The following is a 16,148-nucleotide window of genomic DNA, read 5'->3' as shown; positions in this document are numbered from 1 at the left end:
TTGACTGCGGGTAGATATGAGGTCGGAGCTTGTGTCGACCAGAGCTAAGTCTATCAAACTGCCGATACAAACAGTATGATATGATGTTTGTCGCTCTTTCCAGGATGTCATACACCTTTGGCCCCCAATGTGAAAAAGTTTTTTGTCTATAAAATCAATGGAAACAATTTATTACTCCAGAGAGCCCGTAGGGCCTGACATTTTCAAAAAAAAAAAATATTTTTTCTTTTATAATTTATTATAATGAAACATTTCAAGAATGTTTTGTCAAGTTCCCGAGTCTTGTTCCAATAGGCTTGAAATGTTTTACTATACGAAAATATTAAGAAAATAATAAATGATTTTTCAAAAGTGTTAGACCCTACTCGCATCTTAAGAATGGCGGACGTGGCCTGTGCAGTTGACAAGCATAGTGATAAGTACAATCACCCCGATTCTGCCTTTCGATCGAACGTAAAATTTTCCACCTGATCAACACGCAGAATGGAAATATCCCTATTCATAAAAAATTCAGAAACGAAGAGAATACCTAACAGAACATTAAGCTGTTCGAAAAAGATTCGGATGTCATCGGCAAACAAATCACGGAACTAATAATTAATTGGGAGCATAAAGCTAGTTTTTTGTTATTATTTCGCACTCAAGCAACTGCGCATAAAATTTTCATTACACCATTTTTGTTTTTATTCCTTTTAACAAATAAAATACAATAATTAATTTATCAATAGCAACCATCGAAGCTATATACTAATTCGTTATAGTCTCAACTGGCGCTTAATATAGTCAAATTTTGATAAACGTTAAGTCACAACGCGGATTGACATTGATTATATTATCGCCGTTGAAGAGAGCTAGCTACACCCTCACTGATTTGAAGATGAGTTATTACTTAAATAATTATTAAATAATTATTTAATACCTAACAGATCTATCTGAAGCACTCAGTGCACTTTGGACCTTAAACTCTAATATCACAAACGCTACTCTTGATGTCCCCAGCATCGTTATCGGAATTGTATTCCATAGCGTCTCGTCACCTCGGGTGCATGAATTGATGCCACCGATAACAGCAGTGGCATATCGTTGGCAGTGATGTCCAATGCTGAAGTGATTGATCCAATGGTGCAAAAGTCTGTGGCCAGTAGAAAACTAGCAATCGTTTCTGACTGCAGGTAGAATTCGCGCATTTTCGATTCGATGTATGCCATACACTGAAAGGCAGATAAACCTGAACTCCACATTGCATGAACTGTTTCCAGCATAGATGAAACCAGTTGTGACATACCGACCACATCACCATCACTATTAGATGGGCTCAGCGATGATGCTGTGTGAGATGAAACAATGCGAACCTCATGCATCTCCAAGTTAGCTACAACAGCTAAATTTTCTATCGGATACGGTTCCATTATAGCAAACTTAGCTGCAAAGCCAAGATCTTTTTTCAATGCTTTTTCCCATTTAATGGGTAAAGCTGTAGTACCCTGAAGGATCATATCCGGGATGTAGTGATCGGTAACACGAGAGAAAAGCGAAGGGATAAATCCTGCTTTTAAAACAGATTTTCCTAGCTTATCAGTCTTATCATTATTGTTCTCATCGTTCAAACTAGTAATGCTTGTCGTTTTAGACATTGGAATCTCCACCAACTTTAAAATACTGTCCGGGTGTTTGGCCTTTAGTTCACAGTTTTCTTCCAATGTTGCCATAGTCGTTGAATACATTCTCGGAATGTTATCGTTCATCTGAAACCTTGGATACTTTCGTAATTCCTCCTCCAGACTTGTTTTGCTTGTTGATTCGTTGAAAGATCCGTAGTAACTACTTTCCTCATTGAGTTCGTTGGAAAATTCCAACTCTGATGCATTGGTCGGAGTTTGCAGATAAAAGAGAGATGTGTTTCGACACACATCGCATTCTTCTTCTGTTGAATCGGGTAAGGGTGCGGATTCGCTTTCTAGGTTGGGTTTGAGTGCCATTTCCAACTTTACTCCCTTCTCAAGCATATCGTATTCAGCGAAGTCCAAATTTTGACTTTTCAAATAATTTTCCACCACCTTTGGGTAGCGATCAAAATTAAAGATGACGGAATGTTTTCGAAGCTTGCTATGCGAGCAAGGTTTTTTCCCTCCCACTGCCCCAAGTTCGACTGGTTTACCAGCACCTGTCGTAGATTTTGTATGTTTAATGTTTACTAACTGTTCATTGTCTCCTAATACAAACACCACGTCCTCCTTAGGTTTATTTTGCATCAATACTCCATAATCACCTCGCAGACCATCGATGTATTTCAACTGTTCCATAGAAAAGCCTTCTTTTATCCGTTCCAAACCCCAAAATATTCGCTGACTATGTTCCCCTTCACCTATATTGGTATCTGTGATCAATCGCGATAACCGAACAGATTCGACATCATCTTTGTCATTAACATCTAGCTCTATAGCTTCCTGTCCGGTTTCATCCGGCTGAGTTAAGGTCATTTTTATCTGTGAACCATCAACTTCTTTTTTTATGTGATAGATAACCTCAAGAAACTGTTTTTGATTTGCATCCATCACCATCTCCGTGTCCATACTTTTGTTACCTATCCTAAGTTCTTGTTGTACGAATCTAGAGTCCCGATAAACCAGAACATTAGGAATATCATTCATAACGGTTTTCTTCAACAGCTTGGCTAGTTCACTTTCAGCAGGACTTGCCGCATTTCCTGCCATGGAGGTTAAGTCTTTGGTTCTGGTTGCTGAACGAATCATTCCGGATTCTGTTCTCATAAATCTGGGGGATTTTTGTTCCCCATTTCCTTCTCTACAACTGTTTTCAGGAAGCCCCTTCATGCTGTCATTATAATTATTGACAATTTTTTGTGCATTGAAGGCCTGTTTAACTTTGCCTTCGTCAAAAGCTTCTACATGAACAGTCCGTTTGATTTCACTACACCTTATAAAATATGATAAGACATTTAGAATTTTCTCCATGGTACTGCTTAATTGAGGGCTGCCGCAAATTATGGTTCTCGACAGTTTCACTGGGTGTCCAACTGCTCCATACAAATCACTCAATTGAGCCCATAAAACATTATATGGATGATTGGCTGTTATTTCGTAAAGTTTTTTCTTTTCCTGTTGTATGGTGGAGGAACTTCCGGAAACTTCATCAACAGAACTACTTCCTGGGGAAATGGTGCTCACCCAACCCAAGTGATGCGTTAGTACTGCTGTCAGCAGTGTACTGATGAACCTGCAACAATATAAAATCATGATTTTCAAGAGGTGCATGTTGTGAAAAGTTTTGAATACTCACAGATTTGTATCCTTCGTATCAGCCAGCGAAAGCAGGGAGCAAAGATCGTTCATGAAATTATTGGCAATTGTCAACGCCGACCGGTTAGGATATGTGCCACTATGAACTCCAACCTTCGACGCTCCACTACTGAGAGTAATCCACACAGGATTGATCAGCTTTGGTGCAGTGAAAAAATCTATTAAGCATTCCTGCGTCGAGTGCCATGCTGATAGCATTATCTGTAAAACAAATTATGCATCAATGCCATGTGTTCAACATATATGTCTAGAGAAAATTTACCTGAAGAAATTGAGGCCACCTATAACAGGCGTTTTCGGCAGCCATTCTTAAGCGACATAGCATCGATTCGAAAATGCTCATGTGTTCAGAGCAGAATGCTTCAATGTCTTGTGGCATACCTTCGTTCAGTTGAACGCACAATGCAATTCCAAGACGTGCCTTTTTACTAAATGGTCTTCCGTGGTAATTGGTTGAGGTAGAAAGAACGTCTCCACTAAAAGCTTTTCGCCGAGTCAGTTCCATTGTTTCACTATTCCGCCGGTTTCTGTTACCGACACAACCATCACTTGCTGTCACTTGACTGTTGGTGTTTACCGAAAGATTCGGATTGAGCTCGTCAACGTGACCAACATGATCTGCTAAGGTGAGACGGTTTTCAAATGAGGTGGAAAGATTTTTTGATACACGTCGATGAAAACTGCCGAACTGACTACAGTTGTCCAAACTAGTACAATTCAGAGGTTGCGGAATATCAATATTGGTATCTACACTCAACCTTCGGAAACATTCGTAGTCACTACAAATCGATGCTAAACTACTCCGATGCGAAGACAACGGATGACGCGACTGATTTGATGAAAATGTCCAAGGATCTGTTCCACCATAACCCGAATCCAAACCGCTGTTGGTTGAATGTCTCGGATCAGCAAGACGGTCGAAATGCGCGAACTCAATTGGTAGCGGTGGTCGCTGCCTGTGATTGTTCGAGATATCGTATTGAGTCGAAGTAGAGGAAGTGACGGTAAACGAACGTAACGAGGTTGTATCAATCGAGCTAAGGTCACTACCTGATGGATGTTTTTCATAGTAGAACCCACTTTGTCCATTACCAGGCAATTCAGAGCCTAAATATGTGGAATTCGACATTTTTTTACTACTATTACTGCTACTGTTAGTTGCGTGTCGTACCGGCATAGGAAATACGTGGGAGTACATAATAGTCTTAGGACTTTGCAACCAATGTACCTTCAAACTACTGCCCTGGAACGCAATCGGTGCAGATCCGAAGATCATTTCGGCCAACGACTTTATGTCATTCTTTGGATTGGTATGATGCTGTAAACAAAACAAATAGATTATGAGTACACAGAAGAGATTTAGAATACATTTGGATACAAACCTGAAACAGTAATTTGCAATGATCACACTTCCCGCACTGCGGAATAATTCTGTGGTTTTGTGTCGAGGAAGTGGATATCGCTGCAGTGATCGATTCTGTTTCAGGAGAAGCATCGGTCATTTTTTCGATTGCACCAGAATCAAACAAAAGCTTACGTCCTCGGATGTCACATTCGCGAAATAGAATCACGCGGACCTGGTCTGCGGTGAATGCCGATTCTCTGTAAGTAAACAAAACAACGATTCTAATCAGTATGGATTGCCAGAATCAGATCCCATTAGAATGAACGAGTATGATTTTTTTCAATTATCAGAGTTTTTTCTAAATGAAGACACATTATCTATGCCTGGGCGAATGTGAGTACAGAAAATTTTTATTTAAAAATCTCTAAAGAGGTAGTTAACCAAGGCTTTGCACATACTAAATGAATACTATTGGGAACAATTTTCAGCAATTTAGGCTATTGGGAAAATTTTTTCGGAATTTACATGGTTTTTATGCGAGCTCTGGAAATCTTATTTCTTGAAAAAAAAATAAAAGAGATGATTTTTCGGAAAGCAGACAGCCTTCTCTTTGGTTCGGCCAAACGAAAGTGAAAGTCTATCTCATTGTTTCTAAACAGTAAATATCAAAAACCGATTATTGAAGCTGATTCGCTTTGTTGTAGTGCATGATATATTGTTAGATTCGTTATCATTTTACCTACCATTGCGTTTAGTTTAAGAACTAGTTTCTGGAGCCATATTCAATTGATATAGCTATGGCAGTATTATGACCTACACTAAATATGATCCGCATTCATCTCTACGCTTTCTTCCTCTACAACGTCGTCACAGCTACATAGTTCTTCATCTATTACAACAGTGTCCGCCAGCAATTCACCGACGTCATCTGACAAAAAATCTTTGACTTTGTTACACTATGACAACATTATAAATAAAGATAACTCGCTATTGAACTTCATTATTAAAGTTTCACCCGACTTCCGCACATTTTGCTTTTCTCTATAGGTATTAGAAATTCTGGAAAACCCGACTTTCGTACGGTGCCTTAAAGACCTGTAGTATAATATATCTTTCGATTCAACTCGACGAGATCGGGGAATATCAGTATGTGTATTTGTGCGCACCTTTCAACAAATTTTCTCTCCGCTCACTTTTCTCGGAGATGGCTGAACGCCTGTTTATTTGGTGCCCATGCTTATTTAAACAGGTGGTTCGAAATAGTGGAACACATAGATCAAGTAGGCTCAGTAAAATTTGCACACACAAAAAAATCGTAGCGGGTCTAACGTTTTGCCTTTCCCATATAGAAAGGTTATGCAATCACTTGAAAAACCGACTAGTGAAAATTGGCCCGGAGGGCCAAGTGTCACATACCATTCGACTCAGTTCGCCGAGCTGAGCAATGTCTGTGTGTGTATGTATGTATGTGTGTGTATGTGTGTGTGTGTGTGTATGTGTCAAATAATCTCACTAGGTTTTCTCGGAGATGACTGAACCGATTTTGACAAACTTAGATTCAAATGAAAGGTCTCGTGGTCCCATACGGAATTCCTGAATTTCATCCGAATCCGACTTCCGGTTCCGGAGTTAGAGGGTAAAGTGTGTTCAATATTGTACACCGTCACTTAAACCGGCGAAACAAAAAACGTAAAAAAATTTCTAAACTAGTCTCAAAACTACACAAATCGATAGTCATTATCAGTAGGCAACTAAACAAACCGATTCCGGCTATCCTGGTTCCCGGTATCCGGTTCCGGAAGTACCGGAAATAGTGGTCATATATACCAAAATAGATCTCTCACTTTTCTCAGCGATGGTTCGACCGATTTCCACAAACTTAGATTCAAATGGAAGGTCTCCTGGTCCCATACGCAATTTTTGAATTTTATCCGGATCCGACTTCCGGTTCCGGAGTCATTGGGTAAAGTGTGTTCAATTTTGTACACCGTTTTTCAAATATTTTGGGATGCAACAAACATTTAAATCGTAATTGTGAGTGCGTACTAGTAGAGCTTGTGTGTCATGTTAGTTGGTGGCCGTACGAACCGACTTTGATTATACCGGTTCTCGGGTTCCGGTGCCGGAAGTGCATATAATAGTAAGGATGACATATGCAATCAAAGAACTGTTTTATTCTGTATGTTATGCACAAACAATCTCTTGGTTTCTTTCAAAAATCGAAGAGAAAAATTTTGAATAGAATACCACAATATTATATGTACATGAGAAAGGCATCATTACACCACTAGGTGGATTAAAACAGGTTTTGTTTAAATAATCTAGTGTTCATATTTTGCTCTACATCGGGCAAGTATTGCACAACTAGACACGCGCCAAACAATTATCCTATCTATCATGCATCGAGTGGAAAATTTTCAATTCCATACAAAAAATTTATCTGTACTTTCTTAACTTTCCCGAAGGATTTTCCTTGTGCAATATAGCCTAAAACCTTTGCATAAACGCCATTTTTCAAACAAACAAGAAGCCTTTGTAAATCGGTTCACGCATACCAGAGAACACTTGCTACACACACTTTTTCCCTTTTCCAACATTATTGATATATAGATATTTGTGACATAAAGAAGGCATCATTATACTACTAGGTGGATTGAATCACGTTTTTTCTCTCGTTAATTTTTTTCGGAGATGGCAGACACGATTTCAACTATTCTTGGCTCATTTTCTTTCGCGTTTCGTCTTCGACTCATCAATGCTATAGCAGTTCCAATTAAACTACTATCCCCACCTAGCTCCGCTTTAGCGCGATAATGTAAAAGCCGTTACTTAAATAGAGTAAGCTAGGTGGGATAAGCAGTTTTATTTGCACTGCTACAGCATTGATGTGTCGAAGACGAAACGCGAAAGAAAATGGAACTAATAAAGTGCATTTTGCACAAACCAGTTACAAGCGTAACTAATACAACTAATTGTTTACCCTCGGCTCGTTTGAAAGCTGCTATTTGATCATTGATCAAGTTCGAACAACAAAATGCAGATAATTCCGGTTAAGAAGACATAATATATTAATATATTGCGTTGATTTCTCAGTTATGAAAAAGGAGACTTAGCAGTACCGATTCTCAATTGAAATCACACCGAAAATCCATTGAACTTCCCAATATCGAAGCCAATTTTTTTCTCTTTCGATAAAGCAGTTATTCAAATAGTAATATGATGAAATTGTTATGTTGTGTTAATAAAAATGATATTCATTTTATTTTTTATGTGTATGTTTCCACGGCAAATGTGAAATTCACAAAAGGAAAAAAAACAAAATATCTGAACCAAATTACTAAACGAGCTTTCCATATGGATTCGAGCTAATGATGATAATCAGCCTGACCCAACATTCATATCGTAATGGATTTCTGATATTTTCCAGTATTCGCATACAAGGTGTCAATAATCCTCGTGATAGTCTGCCAGTCTGTCTGACACTCTTTTAAGAATTTTGCACTTAAAAAAAGCGTGATAATGAATGATCGCGACACATGGAATATTTTTGATGAAGGGACACTACTCATAGCGGTAAACATGCTACCGCATTTATGATGATGTTGTTGTTGTTGATATGCATCACTGGTATTGGCCATTGGAATTAAAAGCATGTGACTGGCGTGGCGTGGACCGCGGTAGATTTTCCATTATTATCACTCTTATCTTGAGTTATGGCAGACAACCAAGCAAAGCAAAAGTAAGCCTACGTGAAATGGAGACCGCGCTCTGCTCGTGTGGGAATATAGCTTATCATACCGTAGCTGCAATTTCGATATGGGTAATTAGCAGTTACCACGTCGAACCGTAAGCCTCATTCCGTTGGTGACGGATTACCTTCCGATTGTGGTCTGCAGTTACGTCACTAGGTGATTTGTATAGGGATTTGTCGCATTCTCCCTGCGATAGGAAAGGCTACAAACAATGAAAAATTAATTAGCTTAACCTAGTTTCTATTCGTTCTGGTTCATCGATTCAAGTCTTTAAGATAAAAACAGACTTACGGCGTTCTGTTGACAAGATACTGTTTCGCAATTATAGCTCACGAGACTTTACCTACGTTAATTCTGACATTTATACCTCCACCTCGGTCACGATGTGTAGGACTAATGATTTAATGCGAAAAATGTAGAGACTTCATTGGGCTTTAGTAGGAGCTTATATGTTATAGGGGAGACATGGGCTAAAAATGACACTTTTTGAAAATTGAAAAAACAGCCATTACAACTAGGTTATCACCTAAATTATGTACACCGTTGTGTAGCTTCTACCTTAAAAATTGTGCATTAGTTTTCACACCAAGTCGTGATGAAGTGACCAACGCAAACTCCAAAATCTCTTAGTGAGTTCCACTCTTACACTTCCGGGACCTGAACCCGAGAACCGGTATAATCGAAATCGGTTCGTATGGCCGTAAAGTTCGAAAAATACGATCCCAAAATTGTTTAAAATTTAGAAGATTTCATACGATTTGGACATCGCACATTAAGCGACAGTGTATTTTTTTGTTGAATCCGAAGAGAACAGTATGTAGGACCATAAGACCATTCATTTGAACCTAAGATTAGGAATATCAGTTCTGCCATATCTGAGAAAAATGATTGAGATCCATTTTTGATTATATGACTACTAGTGCGGTAAAATTTCATTTTCAATCGAATAATATAAGATGAAACTGCAATTTATGGTCGCCGATCGTCAGCATATTCATTTGACTTTTGCTGCCATTTTCAAGTGAAGCTCCCAGAATTTATCGTCAGTTGAATAATCGTACTTAGTCATTTTAAGCAAGTTCGAACGAATAGAATTATTAATGGAGTAAAGTATGAAAAATGAAAACTAAAGGAGGAAACAATTATTTTTTTTTGTGTATTCTGTGATTGATATTTCAGCTATCTGATTTGTCTTTCATCTATTTTGTTGAACCAATTAAATTGTTTACATGAACCTCATTTGAAGGCCGCTCTCACACTATTGAAAGAGATATTTTGTTACTTAGAGAGATCAACTGACGGTAATTAAACTGAGCCTTGATTGAAGAGAAACGAGAGATGAATTGAATGCTGCTCGTTCGGGCCGTCAGCAAACATTGTGTGTGTGTCAGAGAGTGAAGTTTACTGCAGTAGAGATATGTCAATATGTTCCACATTCAGTTTCAATTGAATTGAATGAAGTTTTACTGCACTGATGACTACTATCTCTCGTCGTTAGTCGAATGCTCACTGGGAGTACGATGCGGTTCATAAGCGTTACCCTTGAAAAAGTCTAATTACAATGTGTATCAAGTAACTTATATAGTGAAGTGATTGATCGAAACAGTTATTTTGAGTGATAGTGCAGCTGTGGCAAGTGTGTGTTGATTAGTGAAAAGTGTTATTCATTGAATATTGCTGATTCGCGAAACTAAAAAAAAGTTCAAGTGACTCAAATTGTGAATTGACCGCCCAAAATTGAACGACGTCAACCGATCGAAGCGCCATCTGCATATCATTGTCGGTGTTATCAGATTAATATGAAATGTGTTTAATAATTTACAAGTGTGATTCAAACTGAAAATTTAAAATTGGTCAGCAGCAAACCCATCCGCGAGTGATGATTTTCTTTTATTTTTTCAGTAGTGGTGTGTCATCTCGCGTTGTTTACAGCAATGCGAATAGGAGAAGCAGGATACTGGTGAGATCGTTCCTTAGAGATATTTTTTTCTTACTTACAATCTTGTTATATTTTTCCTTACTAAAAATCGGGCTAGAATAAACTTCGTCGATTATTCGGGGAACGTTGGATCTATTTTTCTTCGGGTTTAACGCTAAGTTTAAGCCGCGACCGCGAAGTTTATAACCGTGCAGATATGTTTTGTAACCGTACTTAACTAGGACGAATGTAAATATAGTTTAGACTACGAGGAGGATCCATTCGGTATTTTTTTAATTTTGGTTAGAGAATGAATATGGACATTACTTCGTATCGCGTAAGGCGTTGTTGTTCGATTGATGATGATCGAGTGATGTCTTGCCAGTATTACGGCTGTCTATTACCATCTATGTTATTGATCAGTCCATGCTCTAAGTCAGTTTAGGTTGCACGTTAAGCATGATCTACAACTCCCCAAGTATCATGCATTCGGTTCAATATGCAATTTCAACTGGTTTCTGATCAATCACGGGAGACTCCCGGATGGTCAATTTAGCTACGCTTATTCAAGCTATGCTAAGCTATCTCTCGTTGTTAATCGAATACCGGGAACCAGGATAGCCGAAATCGCTTTGTTTGGCCGTCTGTTGATGATGACTACCGATTGGAGTAGTTTTGAGGCCAGTTTAGAAAATTTTGTACGTCTTTTGTTTCACTGCTTCAATTGCAGGCATAAAATTTTTAATGCACTTTACCCTAGAATTCTGGAACCGGATGAAATTCAGGAATTCCGCATGGGACCACAAGACCTTTCATTTGAACCTTTGTTTTGTCAAAATCGGTTCAGCCATCTCCGAGAAAACCTAGTGAGATTATTTGACATATACACACACATACATAAACGCACCCACACACATTGCTCAGCCCTTCGGACTAATTTTGTCTAGTCCATTTTTAAAGTCATTGCATATACCTTTCTATATGAGAAAGGCAAAAAAGAATTAAATATTTAGTTATGTTTCAAAAATCCGTAAAGAATTTCCAAACGGAATTGACTCAGCGTCATCCAGCAAATTGTATCGAAATAATTGCTGGTTCGTTAGATATATACTGTGCCAGGGGCAGCCGCAGTCTCTCCTAATGAATGTGAGTAATAATGAACAGTGGCGTCTCGTCCTTATGTGCACCTCGTGCACTGCACAACCGGTCAAATTCAAGGAATGAATATCCCGGCACTTCGCATTTAATAATTTTTTAGATTCTCTTTTTATTCGATGAAAGCATATCGGATGGTACTGAATATGAAATAATGAGTAATTTTGTCCACAACACAACATGTACAAATTTTCTCTAAGCTGCTTGCGATGCCACCTTCAGGAGAGGTTTCAGTGGCCTATGCTTATGGCAGTTGAAAACAAATTGCTGTCTCTGTTACAACGTCGAAGTGTTTTTATTTTTTTTTTTTTTATGCAGTTATCCATTGGGGAATCTTTAGTTTTCACTTACAACGAACTGTTATATTTGATATCATACCACCTTAATCAGTGCAAAAGCAAAGCCTTGGTATTACATTCCTGTAGTGGAATTTGACCTTCTGTTTCACTTGTGACTTCGCAGCCGATTCAGAGTGTACAGAACCATTGCATGGCTAGTGCTACGATTCTACTGACACTACGAATCCTTCCAGGTCGGGGCTCGAACATACGACAACTGGTTTGTAAGACCAGCGCCCTAATCAATGCACAACCCGTAAATTTTGTCACGAGACGCCACTGATAATGAACAAAATAATAGAAAATAATTTCGATCAGAAAATTTATGGGTTGTCGAATTTGGAGCCAATTCGTGAATTATTGAAAACAGGAACGTACAGTGTCGGACAAAACAATAAGAGCTTCTTTACAATAAAACCGTTTTAATTCACCTAGTGGTGTGATGATGTCTTTCTCATATTATTCATATTGTCTTTAATATTACAGTGGTTTTTTTTCATTGCATCTTGTTAGGACGTAAACTAGCATAAGCTATGATTTGAAACAGTTTTAAGCAAAATTTAGAAGAACTTTTCTTTATTTTGCATCGTCGCTTTAAGAGATAATTCAAAAATCTGAGCACTCCACCTTATATTTCCGGAACCGGAAGTCAGATTCGGATGAAATTCAATATCGTTCTAGAAGACCGTATGGCCTTTCATTTTAATTCAAGTTTGTGATAATCGGTTGGGTTTTCTCTAAAAAATGAAGTGAGTTCCTTTTTGAAGTTTTTGAACAGTATTTCCGGTATTTCCGGAAATGGGAATCGGAATAATCGAGATCAGTTTGTTTGACCAGCAACTTCAATAACCGACCAATAAAAAATCGTTTTGAACACAAGGGGTGAACCGATAGTGAATAGTTCGAACAGTTAGTCTGTGGTTTAATACCGCAATATTGCTGTCTCAAATAGGAAAATCCAGTCAGCACTACACAGATATAACAAACATAATAAAATACTACACAAGACAGGTATAACAAATATTATCGCTAATCAAAATAGAATTTATTGAGCCGTAGTCTGTCTGTCTCAAACCTGACTACCACTTCAAAATATTTGTGTATTTTTTTCAATGTTCCCCCATATAGAAAATGAAGGTGTGCCTAACATAAAAATAATCTCAATATTGAATGACCGAACGAAAACCACACAGGGAAGAAGAAAAATTATATTGAGCAAGTGTTGCATATATCTATTTGACAATTTTTATCGTACACCATTTAACTACACATTACTGGCTTGTTGTAGACTTTATGTAATTATCCTTATTGAAATTCATATTCGTACAAGAAACACAAGAAAAGCAAAATAAACTTCTACGGTACTCTTCAGATATATCTCAAAATATACACTGAACAATAATTTCTATCTTTGAATTCGTGGCAACTTTCCCTGATCTGTGGCATTATAAAAACACCAGTTCCACATTTCAGGTCTAACGACCCCAAGAAACGAAAAAAAACTCATTTACGCATATTCGCCGGCGCGAAGTATTTTTCTGCACACAAAGGCTGTCTTATCAGCAGTTACTAATGACCGCGAGAGCGAAATCGTTCCTCGATACTTCTTGGCTTCCTCATTTCGTTCAGCCCGCTGCCACACCGAGGTGGTAATGGGAAAAGAAAATAAAAACAGTCAGAGCTGCCGGCAAAACTCGTGACAACGGCAATCGTCATCAGCTATCGGATCTTTGAACGCAAAGCATGACTGATGTGATTTTTCTGCGTTGTGCGACTCACCCCGAGAACGCTGTAAACTAAACAACGGGGAAAGGTGTTAATTTAGCAAGGCCATCTTTATTATGTATTTTCAAGCGTGGTCAAAAAAATCCTTGGCATACTAGCTACCAGATGCATCATCACAACACACTTACGCTATTTTCGGATAAGCATGGATCCGTAATGATACCAACAAATTTTATATGATTGGACAGATCGTGTGTTCGTTTGGAATGACATGACCAAAAAGTATTTCTTTCAAACGGACAGCTGCCGTCGATCTCTATTCTGGGATAGCCAACAGGCATGGGAAAGACATATCATCAAGAAACAGATAGGTAGACATTTATCAAATATTCTAATGTTACACAATACAAGTAGGTTTACAATTTTCCCTACACAAAAATCACAGAATTGCGGAAGCAAATGATGTCTTCATGGTAATAACCAAATCATGTATATAATAAGGCTGAAAAGTCACCACTTGTGGCTGAACACCTAATTTAAATCTTAATAATTCAATTTTCACTCATATTCCAATGAATAGTTATTTAAAAAAAACTATATTCTAATCTTTTGGCAATATTTGTACTATTACTCGAATATTGAAACATTGTGTAAATAATATCGATATGTGTTGGAAGCTGTCAAATAGTCTTTCCGTTCATCCGGATTTGAAACAGATGCAAAGATATATGTGATGTGTATCATTTCAGTTAGCATCTAACTATTTCAAAACTATGATGTTTAGTATTCCTATTATTTTATTCATGAATGCTAACGGAATCATGCTTACTCTGATTGGAATAAGACAAATTCCGAACACAAATTACTAAATGATGTGCTTCTACTTGGACACCCGATAAATAAGGTTCATTTAAACAGTGTAGTGTCGGCTTATCTTCCAACTTTATGAACGAAACTTATTTATAATATTTCACGAAGTTCGGCTTACGTTGCAACAGCAATTGTTGACCGTTAGTTTGAATGAAACCTAGCTCACATAAACATTCAAATGCATTGGCAAAGTTAATAGCAGCTAAGTTATTTTAGTACTATGCTGACGAAAAACGATTTTGGTCTATTGATAGCAGGAGCTTGTTGAGTTAGAATAGAATAAATGAGACCTGTTTTAATCCACCTAGTGGTGTAATGATGCCTTTCTCATATCAATCATACTATCATATATAATACTGTGGCATTCTTTAAAATAATTTTCTTCGATTCTTGACATAATAACCAAAATCTTTGTTTGGCCGTCTACTGATCAAAACTAAAAAATTTTCACGATTTTTCGCCCTTTTCAGTGATGGTATAAAATTTTTAATGCACTTTACCCTATATTTTCTGATCCGGAAGTCGGATTCGGATGAAATTTAAGAATTCCGTATGGGATCACAGGACCTTTCATTTGAGCCTAAGTTTGTGAAAATCGGTTGCTATGAGAAAAGCCAGAAAACATATCTTCGTTTTTATGCACATTTTACCCCATAACTCCGGAACCGAAAGACATATCAAAATGAAATTCAGGAATTTAGTATGGGACCTAAAGAGCTTTAATTTGAATCTAAGTTTATAAAAATCGGTTCAGCCATCTCCGAAAAAAGTTTTTTTGCATATTTTACCCCATAATTCCGCAACCGGAAGTCGGATCCAAATAATATTCAGGAATTAAATATTGGACCACAAGACCTTTTATTTGAATCTAAGTTTGTGAAAATCGGTTCAGCCATATCCGAGAAAAGTTAGTGCAAAAAAACGTTACATACACACATACGCACATACACACACACACAGACATTCTCGACGCGTACTCGACGAGCTGAGTCGAATGGTATATGACACTCGGCCCTCCGGGCCTCGGTTCAAAAGTCGGTTTTCACAGTGATTGCATAACCTTTCTATATGAGAAAGGCAAAAATGGGTTGATTTATTTGATCGTGTATCACTCTTGAAAATAAATTAGACACCAATTTCATATATAGACACAACAGGAAACCATTACCTTCCGCAAAATAGTGCGCCGTCTACTAGTCTGTGTTCGCAAGTCTATTTCGAACAGTTTCGTGTGACTCTGTGCTGACGGTGGAACGCATACTCGGTTTGCGGCTTTATGAGACGAGTCTTGTGACTTTTGGATGACGATCGAATTCGCTATGTAGAGCGCAGAGAAAGTAATACAAATGTTTGCGTTATTTTCGCTCGGACGGGGCGTACCGAATTAAAAATTGCAATTGAGTGACGATCATGTGAGATGAATATTTATCCTTGGTTTTATTCGCAGTTTCTGAACATGTTAATAAGATGAAATGTCACCGTTTCCGGGGTTCGTAACGACGAAGATTAAAAGTTAATTAGGATTTTTTTAACCTATTTTGACCCAGGGATTCCCAAAATTGAACCATATGAGCAGATATCATCAATACCATCATATTTTGTGTTTAGGATCTTGGAAAATGCCAGATCACTATTAAAAATCTTTTCCAAACGAAATTGTTCTATGTATGATGTATCATACGCTGGGACAATACAGTAGCAAAAAAATATAAGAGATATGTCTAA

At 37.8% G+C, this 16,148-nt stretch overlaps 1 protein-coding gene across 8 annotated transcripts in view; it reads right to left on the bottom strand.

Moving 5' to 3' along the window:
- Window positions 1–609: 609 nt before the first annotated feature.
- LOC131435052 (folliculin-interacting protein 2) overlaps window positions 610–16,148 on the bottom strand; it is a 33,073-nt gene continuing 17,534 nt past the window's right edge. For all 8 annotated transcript variants that reach the window (XM_058602531.1, XM_058602536.1, XM_058602530.1 and 5 more), the window contains exons 3-6: window positions 4,703–4,922; window positions 3,583–4,638; window positions 3,301–3,521; window positions 610–3,237 (exon numbers count right to left, since the gene is read on the bottom strand). In XM_058602531.1, the coding sequence (XP_058458514.1) occupies window positions 1,005–3,237; window positions 3,301–3,521; window positions 3,583–4,638; window positions 4,703–4,922 (3,730 nt within the window). In that variant the 3' untranslated portion in view covers window positions 610–1,004. The remainder of the gene's footprint in view (window positions 3,238–3,300; window positions 3,522–3,582; window positions 4,639–4,702; window positions 4,923–16,148) is intronic.

The sequence above is a fragment of the Malaya genurostris genome, chromosome 3, assembly GCF_030247185.1.
Source record: "Malaya genurostris strain Urasoe2022 chromosome 3, Malgen_1.1, whole genome shotgun sequence".
Lineage (NCBI taxonomy): Eukaryota > Metazoa > Arthropoda > Insecta > Diptera > Culicidae > Malaya > Malaya genurostris.
The sequence above is the reverse complement of the archived record's forward strand: the minus strand, read 5'-3'. Positions and strand labels throughout refer to the sequence as shown.